This window comes from Hyperolius riggenbachi, chromosome 3, assembly GCF_040937935.1.
Source record: "Hyperolius riggenbachi isolate aHypRig1 chromosome 3, aHypRig1.pri, whole genome shotgun sequence".
Taxonomy (NCBI): Eukaryota; Metazoa; Chordata; class Amphibia; order Anura; family Hyperoliidae; genus Hyperolius; species Hyperolius riggenbachi.
The window spans coordinates 506812969-506826269 of record NC_090648.1 but is presented as its reverse complement, the minus strand read 5'-3'; the positions used below and the strand labels follow the sequence as shown (position 1 = coordinate 506826269).

Below are 13301 nucleotides of genomic sequence, written 5' to 3'. Positions count from 1 at the left end.
ATCATCTCCGTTTCTCATCCATGCCCTCATCATCTCCGTTTCTCACCCATGCCCTCATCATCTCTGTTTCTCAACCATGCCCTCATCATCTCCGTTTCTCATCCATGCCCTCATCTTCTTCGTTTCTCATCCATGCCCTCATCATCTCCGTTTCTCATCCATGCCCTCATCTCCATTTCTCATCCATGCCCTCATCATCTCTGTCTCTAATACATGCCCTCATCATCTCTGTGTGAGAGATCGCGGAAAAGCCGCCGCGTGTGCTACTGAGGAGGCGGCTGATTCCGCGTCCAGCGCGGCGGTTTGCACGCGGAAGCGTGTGTCTAGTGGCAGGGCGGAACGCGGAAAAGCCGCCGCATGCAAGAACAGTCAGGCGGCTGGTTCCGCGTCCAGCGCGGCGGTTTGCACGCGGCAGCGTGTGTCTGGTGTGGCTGGGTCTGTTAGAAGAAAGGTCAGACCGGCACCGGATGGTGCCGGTCTGACCTTTCTTCAAGCAATTATAATCTGGGGTGCTGCCAAATTGGACTGAGGCACATCTACCTACTTAAAAGAGAAGCGGTGCTTCACCATAACTCCAGCTGGGTCTGTTAGTGCACACAGGCTTAGGAATACACGCGCGCGCTGAGAGGCAGAATCCTTATACTAGGCAGGGAGAGTCAGCTGACCACGCCGATCAGCTGACTCTTGAGCAGGATACTATTGGTTGAGCAATTAGGGGTGGTGCTGGAGAGCACTACTTTATATATAGTTTCTGCTGGCCAGTTGCAAGTTGTCTGCCGTTGCTGTCACTACGTGGAAGCACTCAGATCTCAGTCAGATCCTACAGTGTGTTTGAACCAGGTGGACCTGGGAATTCACACTTAGCCAGATTACTTGAACTGTTATTCTGTTTATGCTCAGACTAGTTCCAGGGTGTAGAGACCAAGGATCTCACACCCAGCTTAGGGAACTGTACTATCATTTGTGTTATACTCCAGACTAGTTCCAGGTGTAGAGACCAAGGACCTCACACCCAGCTTAGGGAACTGTACTATCATTTGTGTTATACTCTAGACTAGTTCCAGGGTGTAGAGACCAAGCACCTCACACCCAGATTAGGGAACTGTATTACCATCTGTGTTATTCTTCAGACTAGTTCCAGGGTGCTGAGACCACGGACCTCGCACCCAGAGACTAGGCATTGTTTGATATCTGTTATGACTTATTGCTTTTCTGACTACGCCTCTGTCTTCTGATTCGGTACCTCGCATATCTGATATTCCGTTGCCAGACCCTGCTTGCCTTGGATACCGAATCAGTCTTCTGTCTTTGTACTTATCTGTCAGTGTGTTGCCGACCTGGCGAGCCCGACCTCGAGAGCTATCTCTCCTATTAAGAGATCGTCTCCAGACCAGATAGTGACATCCACCTTCAGGTGTCACTCACTCTCTGGCCTTCCCTATCTTCAACCTGACTCCACCTCTTCAAGAGTCTCAGGCTGCTGGAAGGTTCCCGTGCTCTCAGAGCAGTGTCTCTTTACTGTCTATTATCACCTGCTCTGCAGGTGCATTACTCAAAGTACTACTGTTGCACCAAACACTCCCATACCAAAAGGTGTCCAGAGGTTAGCAATATATCTGTATTATCGGTGATTCTGCAGATCATCAATAATCAGGTATACAGTGGTGTGAAAAACTATTTGCCCCCTTCCTGATTTCTTATTCTCTTGCATGTTTGTCACACTTAAATGTTTCTGCTCATCAAAAACGTTAACTATTAGTCAAAGATAACATAATTGAACACAAAATGTAGTTTTAAATTATGGTTTTTATTATTGAGTGAGAAAAAAACCTCAAAACCTACATTGCCCTGTGTGAAAAAGAAATTGCCCCCTGAACCTAATAACTGGTTGGGCCACCCTTAGCAGCAATAACTGCAATCAAGCGTTTGCGATAACTTGCAACGAGTCTTTTACAGCACTCTGGAGAAATTTTGGCCCACTCATCTTTGTAGAATTGTTGTAATTCAGATTTATTTGAGGGTTTTCTAGCATGAACCGCCTTTTTAAGGTCATGCCACAACATCTCAATAGGATTCAGGTCAGGACTTTGACTAGGCCACTCCAAAGTCTTCATTTTGTTTTTCTTCAGCCATTCAGAGGTGGATTTGCTGGTGTGTTTTGGGTCATTGTCCTGCTGCAGCACCCAAGATCGCTTCAGCTTGAGTTGACGAACAGATGGCCGGACATTCTCTTTCAGGATTTTTTAGTAGACAGTAGAATTCATGGTTCCATCTATCACAGCAAGCCTTCCAGGTCCTGAAGCAGCAAAACAACCCCAGACCATCACACTACCACCACCATATTTTACTCTTGGTATGATGTTCTTTTGCTGAAATGCTGTGTTACTTCTACGCCAGATGTAACGGGACACGCACCTTCCAAAAAGTTCAACTTTTGTCTCGTCGGTCCACAAGGTATTTTCCCAAAAGTCTTGCCAATCATTGAGATGTTTTTTTTAGCAAAATTGAGACGAGCCTTAAAGTTCTTTTTGCTTAAAAGTGGTTTGCGCCTTAGATATCTGCCATGCAGGCCGTTTTTGCCCAGTCTCTTTCTTATGGTGGAGTCGTGAACACTGACCTTAATTGAGGCAAGTGAGGCCTGCAGTTCTTTAGATGTTGTCCTGGGGTCTTTTGTGGCCTCTCGGATGAGTTTTCTCTGCGCTCTTGGGGTAATTTTGGTCGGCCGGCCACTCCTGGGAAGGTTCATCACTGTTCCATGTTTTTGCCATTTGTGGATAATGGCTCTCACTGTGGTTCGCTGGAGTCCCAAAGCTTTAGAAATGGCTTTATAACCTTTACCAGACTGATAGATCTCAATTACAGTACTTTTGTTCTCATTTGTTCCTGAATTTCTTTGGATCTTGGCATGATGTCTAGCTTTTGAGGTGCTTTTGGTCTACTTCTCTGTGTCAGATAGCTCCTATTTAAGTGATTTCTTGATTGAAACAGGTGTGGCAGTAATCAGGCCTGGGGGTGACTACAGAAATTGAACTCAGGTGTGATAAACCACAGTTAAGTTATTTTTTAACTTTTTCACACAGGGCCATGTAGATTTTGAGGGTTTTTTTCCTCACTAAATAATAAAAACCATCATTTAAAACTGCATTTTGTGTTCAATTATGTTATCTTTGACTAATAGTTAACGGTTTTTGATGAGCAGAAACATTTAAGTGTGACAAACATGCAAAAGACTAAGAAATCAGGAAGGGGGCAAATAGTTTTTCCCACCACTGTATATCTGCATTCTTGGTGATACTGCAGATCACCAATAATCAGATTCTCTCTGCGTGCTGACACCAATCGTTACACTCTGTCTCTCATCCATGCTCTCATCATCTCTGTCTCTCATTCATCCCCTCATCATCTCCCACTTTGACTACTGCAAAGCCCCACTGTCTGGCCTCCCCTTAAAACGCATTGCACCCCTTCATTCAGTCATGAATGCAGCAGCTAGACCAGGCATGGGAAAACTCGGCCCTCCAGCTGTTACGGAACTACATGTTCCACAATGCATTTGCCTTTATGAGTCATGATTGTGGCTGTCAGACTCCTGAAATGCATTGTGGGACTTGTAGTTCTTTAACAGCTGGAGGGCCAAGTTTGCCCATGCCTGAGCTAGACTCATCCATTTTTCCCACCGCTCCGCTTCCACTTCTCCCCTCTGCGAAGCCCTATACTGGCTCCCTATCTGCTTCAGGATCAGTTTTAAGATTCTGGTTTTGCTATTAACCACAAATGTCAGCGCCATTGACTCTCCAATGCTATTTTGCCAGATTTGTATAGTCAAATTTTGAGATGCATTAAAAGGGAAATAAAAACTCGATGCTAGCATAATATTGCCCCTGTTTAACTCTCTAGTAAGGCCACATCTGGAATGTGGAATTCAGTTCTGGGCACCACATTACAGGAAAGATATTGCAGTTTTAGAGCAGGTGCAGAGACGAGCAACACATTTTTGTTTTTATTTTTGTTGTTTTTGCATTCTCTGATTGGCCAAATACTGTGATTGGTCCAGTGCTTCCAAGTTCTGTGATTGGGATAAAATTACCGAGTTGCGGTAATGCGGTATTTCTGTGGAAATCTAATTCCTGAGTCCAGATTGGAAATGTTAATGCATCCCTATTCTGGTTAACGGGAATAAAGATATTTTCTCCTTCCAGGTCTACATCTTAATAGTTATGAGATATCATTTTACCTTCTTTTTTTTTAATTAATTTAATTATTTTTGTCATGTCTGTATCTGTTATAATCAAGGCACCCTGTAAAGTTTGTTTCTTAATTCTTTTTTTTTTTTGTTTGTTTCATTCTGTTTGTTTCTTTCTTTCTGTTTGTTAACAAAAAGAAGATGTTAACTTTTTCCAGGGGTTTTATCTGACCATTTGGATGTAGGCAGTGCTTTGTGTCCTTTGAAACCCCTTGTTATTTATAGTTTCGGAGCTGACGGAGAGAGAGCCCAGCAGTGATTCTTACATACGCAGTATTGATCAGGCCATTGAATTATACATTAGTTTAAATGGTCTTTGGATAATTCGCTTCCATCTAGCTGAAACCTTAAGTAATATATGAAGTTAAAAGCCAAAAAATTTTACTACATTATTTATAACAATTAAAGCAGAACTCTTATTTTACCAATAAGGTAAGGGGAATTTTTCTTACAGGTAAGTGGCCTAGACAAAACTACTAATTAAAGAGAAACCGTAACCAAGAATTGAACTTCATCCCTATCAGTAGCTGATACCCCCTTTCCCAAGAGAAATCTATGCCTTTTCTCAAATGGATCATCAGGGGGCGCTGTATGGCTGATATTGTGGTGAAATCCCTCCCACAGGAAACTGCGAAGACCATGGTCCTGGCAGTTTCCTGTCTGTGAGCCTAGTTGTATTGTGGGAAATAGCTGTTTTCAGCTGTTTCCAACTGTCCAAAAAGCAAGCAGCACTGACATCCTCTGCCAGCAGTAAAAATGACACCATTTGATAAATAATATTGTTTGTCAAACAATTGATTATTGATGGTTTAAAAAGGGTTAAGGACCCAGGAGATACATGCTGCTTGTTTTAATTAACCTCCTGAGCGGTCTGGACGAGCTCAGCTCGTCCATCACCGCCGGAGGCTGCCGCTCAGGCCCTGCTGGGCCGATTTTTATCAAATAAAGTGCAGCACACGCAGCCGGCACTTTGCCAGCCGCGTGTGCTGCCTGATCGCCGCCGCTCTGCGGCGATTCGCCGCGAGCAGCGGCGAAAGAGGGCCCCCCTAGCCGCCTGAGCCCTGCGCAGCCGGAACAAAAAGTTCCGGCCAGCGCTAAGGGCTGGATCGGAGGCGGCTGACGTCAGGACGTCGGCTGACGTCGATGACGTCACTCCGCTCGTCGCTATGGCGACGATATAAGCAAAACAAGGAAGGCCGCTCATTGCGGCCTTCCTTGTTTATTCTGGGCGCCGGAGGCGATCGGAAGATCGCCTCCGGAGCGCCCTCTAGTGGGCTTTCATGCAGCCAACTTTCAGTTGGCTGCATGAAATAGTTTTTTTTTTATTTAAAAAAAACCCTCCCGCAGCCACCCTGGCGATTTAATCAGAACGCCAGGGTGGTTAATAAAGAGGTTGTATTACTTCACAATAGCGCTGTGGATTGAATATTATTATAGACCATGTGATAAATGTCAGAATGTAAATCAGGGAGAGGAAAGATTTTACAATGGGCAAACACTGACTAAATCATTTATGCATAATTATTGTAAAAATGAAGCACTTTTTTTTATTACATTATTTTCACTGCAGTTCCTCGTTTAGTGTGGCGTTCATAAATCTGTCCTGTAGATGGCACTGTGCTACTTGCATTGCTGATAAGATGATCTGTACTGCTGTGTGTGGTTGGTTCCTGTTGTAAGAAAGTTCTGCTTTATGTATAGAGCTGCTGAAACCTGTAACCTAGTTACGGTTATTCTGCATCCATGATTACTGAACACAACATTAAAGGACAACTATCGCAAAAAAAATTAAAATTTTAAATGAGTGTAAACATACACAAATGATAATTTTTCTTGCAGAGTAAAATGAGCCATAAATTACTTTTCTCTGATGTTGCCGTCACTTACAGTAGGTAGTAGAATTCTGACAGGTTTTGGACTAGTCCATCTCTTCATGGGGGATTCTCAGCATGGCCTTTATTCTGAAAAGGATTGATACAATTATGCTGGCCAGTTTCCCTGCCTGCTGCACACTATTTTTTGCAGATGGACAAAGCAACTGCCGTTCACTAAGGGCTTGTTCCCACCTAGAGCGTTTTCGTGGTTTTTTAAAGCATTGCCGATTTTGAAAATCGCCCTAAAATGAGTTTTTTTCATTTGAGCAGTTTGATTGTGATCCACTTCCAAAAGCGCTGCCTGTACCATTTTCTGAGCATTTTTGCTGAATGGAAGGTACAGGGCAATCGCAAAGGGCTTGAAAAAGCGCTTTGTATAGCGATTTCCGCAGCGCTTTTATGAATAAATACATTGTATTTATTCATTTCCGGGTGAAAGAGTTCACTTCCTGACTGATGTCAGGAAGTGAAAAAAATGAATCGCTCTACAAAAGCGCTTAGAACAGCGCCTTTCTAAGCGCAAAGCGCAGGAAAAAGTGCATAAAAAAACTCTCAATAAATCGCTCAGCGTTTGCGATAGCACTGGAGATTTATGATGTGAACAAGGCCTAAGTGCTTTTGAATATAAACAAAACCCTGAGAATCAATCCCCCATGAGGAGATAAGCTAGCCGAAAACCTGTCGGTTCTGTCAGATTTCTACTAGCGCCTGTAAGTGACAGCAACATAGGAGAAAGGTAATTTATGGCTCATTTTACTCTGGAAGAAATGAACTTCTTATTTGTACGTGTTTATATATATTTTAAATTTTACGATTTTCGCGATAGTGGTCCTTTAAGCCATGTAAAACTTTCAATGATTATTACAACAGAGTAACCAAGCAGCTTGGGGTGACCCCAATCCATAAGGAAAGTATAGGGGACTAACAGAGACCGGAAATCCCTCCTACTAAAAAAGGTAAAAAAACACATATATATAAGTAGATAAATACTTGTTCTACTTGCATAACAGATGTACTGTACTGTCCACGTTTTGATTTCAATGAATTTTACATAGTAAAAAAAGATAAAACTGTTTCAGGCATTTTCCATCTTTGCTGCTTCTGACTGCTTTCTTGCTTTGCTGCCAATCCTGATTTAATTTCCTCCCTTACTCTTTTTTTTCCTCTTAGAAGCTGCACTGTCATATAGTTTGTTTTGTAAACACATGTGAGCACAGCATAGATCGTATTTCAGCAGCTTCTGCTGAGATGTGAGGTGTATTTCCATTCTTAGCCTCCTATCACTCTGAACTGCCCTCAGCCAATCAGTGAAAAGCAAGAATGTAGGGGGGAGATAACATGCTTCCCTCTCCCCGGCAATGTACCAAATAGAGCCAGGCTGACTGAGATAAGATTCTTTACAGCAGAAACATTTATGATTATATTGGAATACTTGCAATGCCAGGGTCAGGATGTAGACTGCATAATAAACATCGCACTTTGATAAAATTTTACTTAGTACACTTCCTCCAATATCAGCTTGGTGAAGCTGCGAGGGTTACAATATTTACGCTAAGAGCAGCTTGCGGGCGGTGCGATGCATTGTGTCTCTCGGGTGACGCTGGATGTAGTAAAGCCATAGGATTAGCACGACAGCAGTTTTCCTTGTCTCCAGCTGCTTACACATCCTCTCCAGTGTTTGTTGTTAGTTAGGAGTAACATATGGTGTGTGATATCTGCAGAGAGAGACCATGAAGAGAGAAAATCAATGGTTTGTTTATGGGATGCAGTTCAGGATAAAAGCAGAGTGGTTAGTAAGCTTTCTGCTGTATTTATAGATCCGGCTGCAGCGATGGGACACCGACAGGATGAGGAGAAAGATGAAAGAGTCTCCGTGTGCCTGAAATATCTCCTGTTTCTCTTCAACTTCCTCTTTTGGGTGAGTTTTTAATGGAAAGTTGTCCTCAATTCCTGCATGAGAAGCACTTGATGGAATCCTTTATGGTCATCTTTATTGTTATTTTTTCTTTAAAGCGACACTTAAGCCAGGAATAAAAAAAATCAGTTTTACTCACCTGGGGCTTCTACCAGCCCCCTGCAGCCGTCCCGTGCCCTCGCAGTCACTCACGGAGCCTCCGGTCCCCCGCCGCCAGCTGGTTTAGTTTTCGCTGACAGGCCCTGTCAGGGAGTCGGCGGGCTTTCTGCACCTGGACAGGCCTGGCCACGCGTATCCTTCTTAATGTTCCCATCCTCGATAGCGTCCTGCACAGGCGCAGGGTGCTATTGCAGGCGGGAAAGCGAAGAAAAATATGTGTGGTCCAGTGGCGTAGCTAAGGAGTTATGGGGCCCCGGTTGCAAGTTTTACATGGGGCCCCCCAAGCACCTCTATACATAACAATTGATACTGCGCACCAAAACCTGCCAATGGCAGCTACAGTGTCAGAGGTGGCAAAAGGGGATGGGGGACAGTTTGGTAATATTTACTACTAGAAGCAGTGCTGGGCGTAATGGAAAAACTACGCTTACGGATCATTACGCGTAATTTTACGCTATTACGCATTACGGAATTACGCTTACGGCGTAGACATTCATTTACGGTACATGTCTGTAATTACGCATAGCCCTTACGCAATTACGCGTAAGAATACCGTAATTCAGGTTGTTACGTTATTGGCTTACGCGTAAAATCCTACTAGCAATTCATGAGTAAGGTCATGCTGCCAAGCGGAAAAGTTGACGCATGGATCAATGTTAGGTAGCCGCCGACTTTAAGGGTTAATAGCAAAGCCCCCTTAAGTGCTTAGAGCCTCAAATTTGGAGAATATATTAAAGAGATCAGAAGGAATAAGAGGAAATTTTTTTTTCAAAAAGACCTTATAGTTTTTGAGAAAATCGATGTTAAAGTTTCAAAGGAAAAATATATACATTTAAAAACCCGCCGACTTTAACGGTTAATAGCAAAGCCTGCTTAAAATTTAGGAACACCAAATTCACAGGGTATATTAAGGGGATCAGTGGGAATAAGAGGAAACATTTTTTTTTCAAAAAGACCTTATAGTTTTTGAGAAAATTGATTTTTAAGTTTTAAGGGCAAAAATGTCTTTTAAATGCGGAAAATGTCAGTTTTTTTTGCACAGGTAACAATAGTTTGTTATTTTCATAGATTCCCCCAAGTGGGAAGAGTTTTACTTACTTCGTTCTGAGTGTGGGAAATATTAAAAAAAACGACGTGGGGTCCCCCCTCCCAGACTTCTTTAACCCCTTGTCCCCCATGCAGACTGGGATAGCCAGAATGCGGAGCACCGGCCGCGTGGGGCTCCGCACCCTGACTATACCAGCCCGCATGGTCCATGGATTGGGGGGTCTCGGAAGGGGAGGGGCAGCCAAGCTTTCCCCTCCCCCTCCGAGCCCTTGTCCAATCCAAGGACAAGGGGCTCTTCTCCACCTCCGATGGGCGGTGGAGGTGGAGGCCGCGATTCCCTAGGGGGGGGGGGGGGTTCATGGTGGCATCTGGGAGTCCCCTTTAAAAAGGGGTCCCCCAGATGCCCACCCCCCCTCCCAGGAGAAATGAGTATAGAGGTACTTGTACCCCTTACCCATTTCCTTTAAGAGTTAAAAGTAAATAAACACACAAACACATAGAAAAAGTATTTTAATTGAACAAAAAACATAACCACGAAAAAAGTCCTTTAATATTCTTAATTAACCATTAATACTTACCTGTCCCTTTAAAAGCCAGTTCCCACGCAATATCCTCGGAAATATACTAATCAGTTACAATGTAACAAAGTTGTTACAATGTAACAACTTTGTTACTTTGTAACTCCACCGCACCCGACGTCACTCGCCGCTCACCCGCCGGCCGCCGCATACACTTACGCTAAGTCCCCGCCGGCTCCCGCTGTCCACTCCGCCCACACCTGTCACCCATATACATGCTGGCACCCATGGGTGCCAGCATGTATATAGGTGACATGTGGGAGAGGCGGGGAGGGCAGCGAGAGCCGGCGGGACTTAGCGTCCTGCACCCGACAGAGCTCTGAGCTATATAGCTCAGAGCTCTCTAAAGCATCTTTGTATTTGGGCTCCAAGGAGCCCCATTGGTCCTTAGCAGACCAATAGGGTTCCTTCAAATCAGAAGGGTGAGCGGCGAGTGACGTCGGGTGCGGTGGAGTTACAAAGTAACAAAGTTGTTACATTGTAACAACTTTGTTACATTGTAACTGATTAGTATATTTCTGAGGATATTGCGTGGGAACTGGCTTTTAAAGGGACAGGTAAGTATTAATGGTTAATTAAGAATATTAAAGGACTTTTTTCGTGGTTATGTTTTTTGTTCAATTAAAATACTTTTTCTATGTGTTTGTGTGTTTATTTACTTTTAACTCTTAAAGGAAATGGGTAAGGGGTACAAGTACCTCAATACTCATTTCTCCTGGGAGGGGGGGGTGGGCATCTGGGGGACCCCTTTTTAAAGGGGACTCCCAGATGCCACCATGAACCCCCCTCCCCCCAGGAAATCGCGGCCTCCACCTCCACCGCCCATCGGAGGTGGAGAAGAGCTCCTTGTCCTTGGATTGGACAAGGGCTCGGAGGGGGAGGGGAAAGCTTGGCTGCCCCTCCCCTTCCGTGACCCCCCAATCCATGGACCATGCGGGCTGGTATAGTCAGGGTGCGGAGCCCCACGCGGCCGGTGCTCCGCATTCTGGCTATCCCAATCTGCATGGGGGACAAGGGGTTAAAGAGGTCTGGGAGGGGGGACCCCACGTCGTTTTTTTTTAATATTTCCCACACTCAGAACGAAGTAAGTAAAACTCTTCCCACTTGGGGGAATCTATGAAAATAAAACACTATTGTTACCTGTGCAAAAAAAACTGACATTTTCCGCATTTAAAAGACATTTTTGCCCTTGAAACTTAAAAATCGATTTTCTCAAAAACTATAAGGTCTTTTTGAAAAAAAAAAATTTCCTCTTATTCCTATTGATCCCCTTAATATACCCTGTGAATTTGGTGTTCCTAAATTTTAAGCAGGCTTTGCTATTAACCGTTAAAGTCGGCGGGTTTTTAAATGTATATATTTTTCCTTTGAAACTTTAACATCGATTTTCTCAAAAACTATAAGGTCTTTTTGAAAAAAAAAAAAATCCTCTTATTCCTTTTGATCTCCTTAATATATGAGGCACTTAGCACTTAAGGGGGCTTTGCTATTAACCCTTAAAGTCGGCGGCTTTTTTATATTATACGGGAGCGTAATATTACGCGATTACGGCAGACTGTGTAATTTCAATGGGAGTTTACTGTCTTACGCGTAATTTGTTACGCGTAATAACGTAACCTACGGTCTACGCGTAATTAATTACGCGTAATACCGTAACCTTACACGTAACGCTTACGGTGCATTTGTAGTGAATTACGATGCGTAATTACGCTAATGCGTAATTTCGGCCCAGCACTGACTAGACTAGAAGTGATTATTACCAGTACAGGACTAATAAAAAGATAATATTGTGCTGCACTGACTAGAAGTGATTATTACCAGTACAGGACTAATAAAAAGATAATATTGTGCTTGAGGGGGAGCCCACGGGGCCCATCTGGCCCAAGGGCACTGAAGTGGTTGCTACCTCTGCACCCCCTATTGATACGCCACTGGTGTGGTCTGGTTGTCAGGCCTTTAAAGCGGAACTGAAGGATCTTTTTTTAATACAATGTGATAATATGGGTATGTACCTTTAATGATGACATACCTCTGTGCGCCCTATGGAGCTCTTTATGTGTTCTCTCCATCCCGAGATTCTGCCGGTAAACAGCATCGACTTATAAGTCGATGCTAAAATCAGGCAGACGAGTCAGTTTTCCTCTCCCTGCAAAATGGTTTACTTCCCCTCAGGCCAGGTCCCCACCCTTTCTCCGCCCCACTCCACGCTCGTTCCTTCAGCGCAGCGTGAGCGCTGATATGACACATGAACGAGGAGGAGACAGGCCTCTGTACATTCCTTCCTTCTGATCCCCCAGCGTTAGGCAATACATCCACCCTGCCTCCACTCTGCATTCCCTCTGATCCCCCAGCCAGCGTTAGGCTGTAAATCCCCCGTCCCTCTGCTGTGCATTCCTTCTGATCCCCCAGCGTTAGGCTGTAAATCCCCCCCTCCCTCCACTGATCTCCCCCCTATTGTGGGCAGTGTCCCTGGCAGCGCTGTGAATAGGGCAGGGGGTGTTTTACTCACGGAGGCTCTTTCCAGCGATGACAGAGTATTCTTCTCTGCATGCAGCTCTGGGCTATTGTATACAGTCAGCCGCGTGTACTGTTTACAATAGCCCAGAGCTGCATGCAGAGAAGAATACTCTGTCATCACTGGAAAGAGCCTCCGTGAGTAAATCACCCCCTGCCCTATTCACAGCGCTGCCAGGGACACTGCCCACAATAGGGGGGAGATCAGTGGAGGGACGGGGGATTTACAGCCTAACGCTGGCTGGGGGATCAGAGGGAATGCAGATTGGAGGGAGGGTGGATGTATTGCCTAACGCTGGGGAATCAGAAGGAATGAATGTACAGTGCAGGGAGCAGTAACCCGGAAGTTATCAGGCACTGCGACCATCTTGGCTGAAACCAGGAAATGAATAAAAATTACAAAATACAGTGATTGCAGCAGCGGGGAGCGGCAAAAATCATACAGAAAGATAGAGTTTATAATTTAGAATCTACTGGTATGTTTATTTTTTTTTTTTTTTTCTATATTGCAGTTCCGCTTTAAGGGAAAAAGAAACTAGCTGGCGGCGGGGGATCAGAGGCTCCATGAGTGACTGCGAGGGCACGGGATGGCTGGAGGGGGCTGGTAGAAGCCCTAGGAAAGTAAAACTGATTTTTTTATTCCTGGCTTAAGTGTCCCTTTAAAGTGCACTAAGATCTTCCGTAGCACTGTACATAGTAAAAAAAAAAAAACAGTGTGAAGCAGGGGTGTATCCGGCTAATATGGTGCCTATTTCAAGCACTGAAATTGCATACAACCCCCTTCTGTCCCCCGTGTCCTCCTTTGCTCACCCTGTGTGTCCCCTTCTTTCCCCCCATGTCTTCTTCACTCCCGTGCATAAACATAAGTAGCAGCAGCATGGCTCACCTAATCCATCAGCTCCAACAGTGATCACAGACATCTCCTCTTCCTCACTGCTCCCCTAGTGCTGGCCTCTTCTGATCGCGTCATC

The 13301-nt window shown here is 44.5% G+C and overlaps 1 protein-coding gene across 2 annotated transcripts in view; it reads left to right on the top strand.

Annotated features, from left to right (window-relative positions):
* Nucleotides 1-13301, top strand: part of LOC137561770 (tetraspanin-11-like) — a 152768-nt gene that overhangs the window by 40246 nt on the left and 99221 nt on the right. For both annotated transcript variants that reach the window (XM_068273126.1, XM_068273125.1), the window contains exon 2: nucleotides 7935-8035. In XM_068273126.1, the coding sequence (XP_068129227.1) occupies nucleotides 7949-8035 (87 nt within the window). In that variant the 5' untranslated portion in view covers nucleotides 7935-7948. The remainder of the gene's footprint in view (nucleotides 1-7934; nucleotides 8036-13301) is intronic.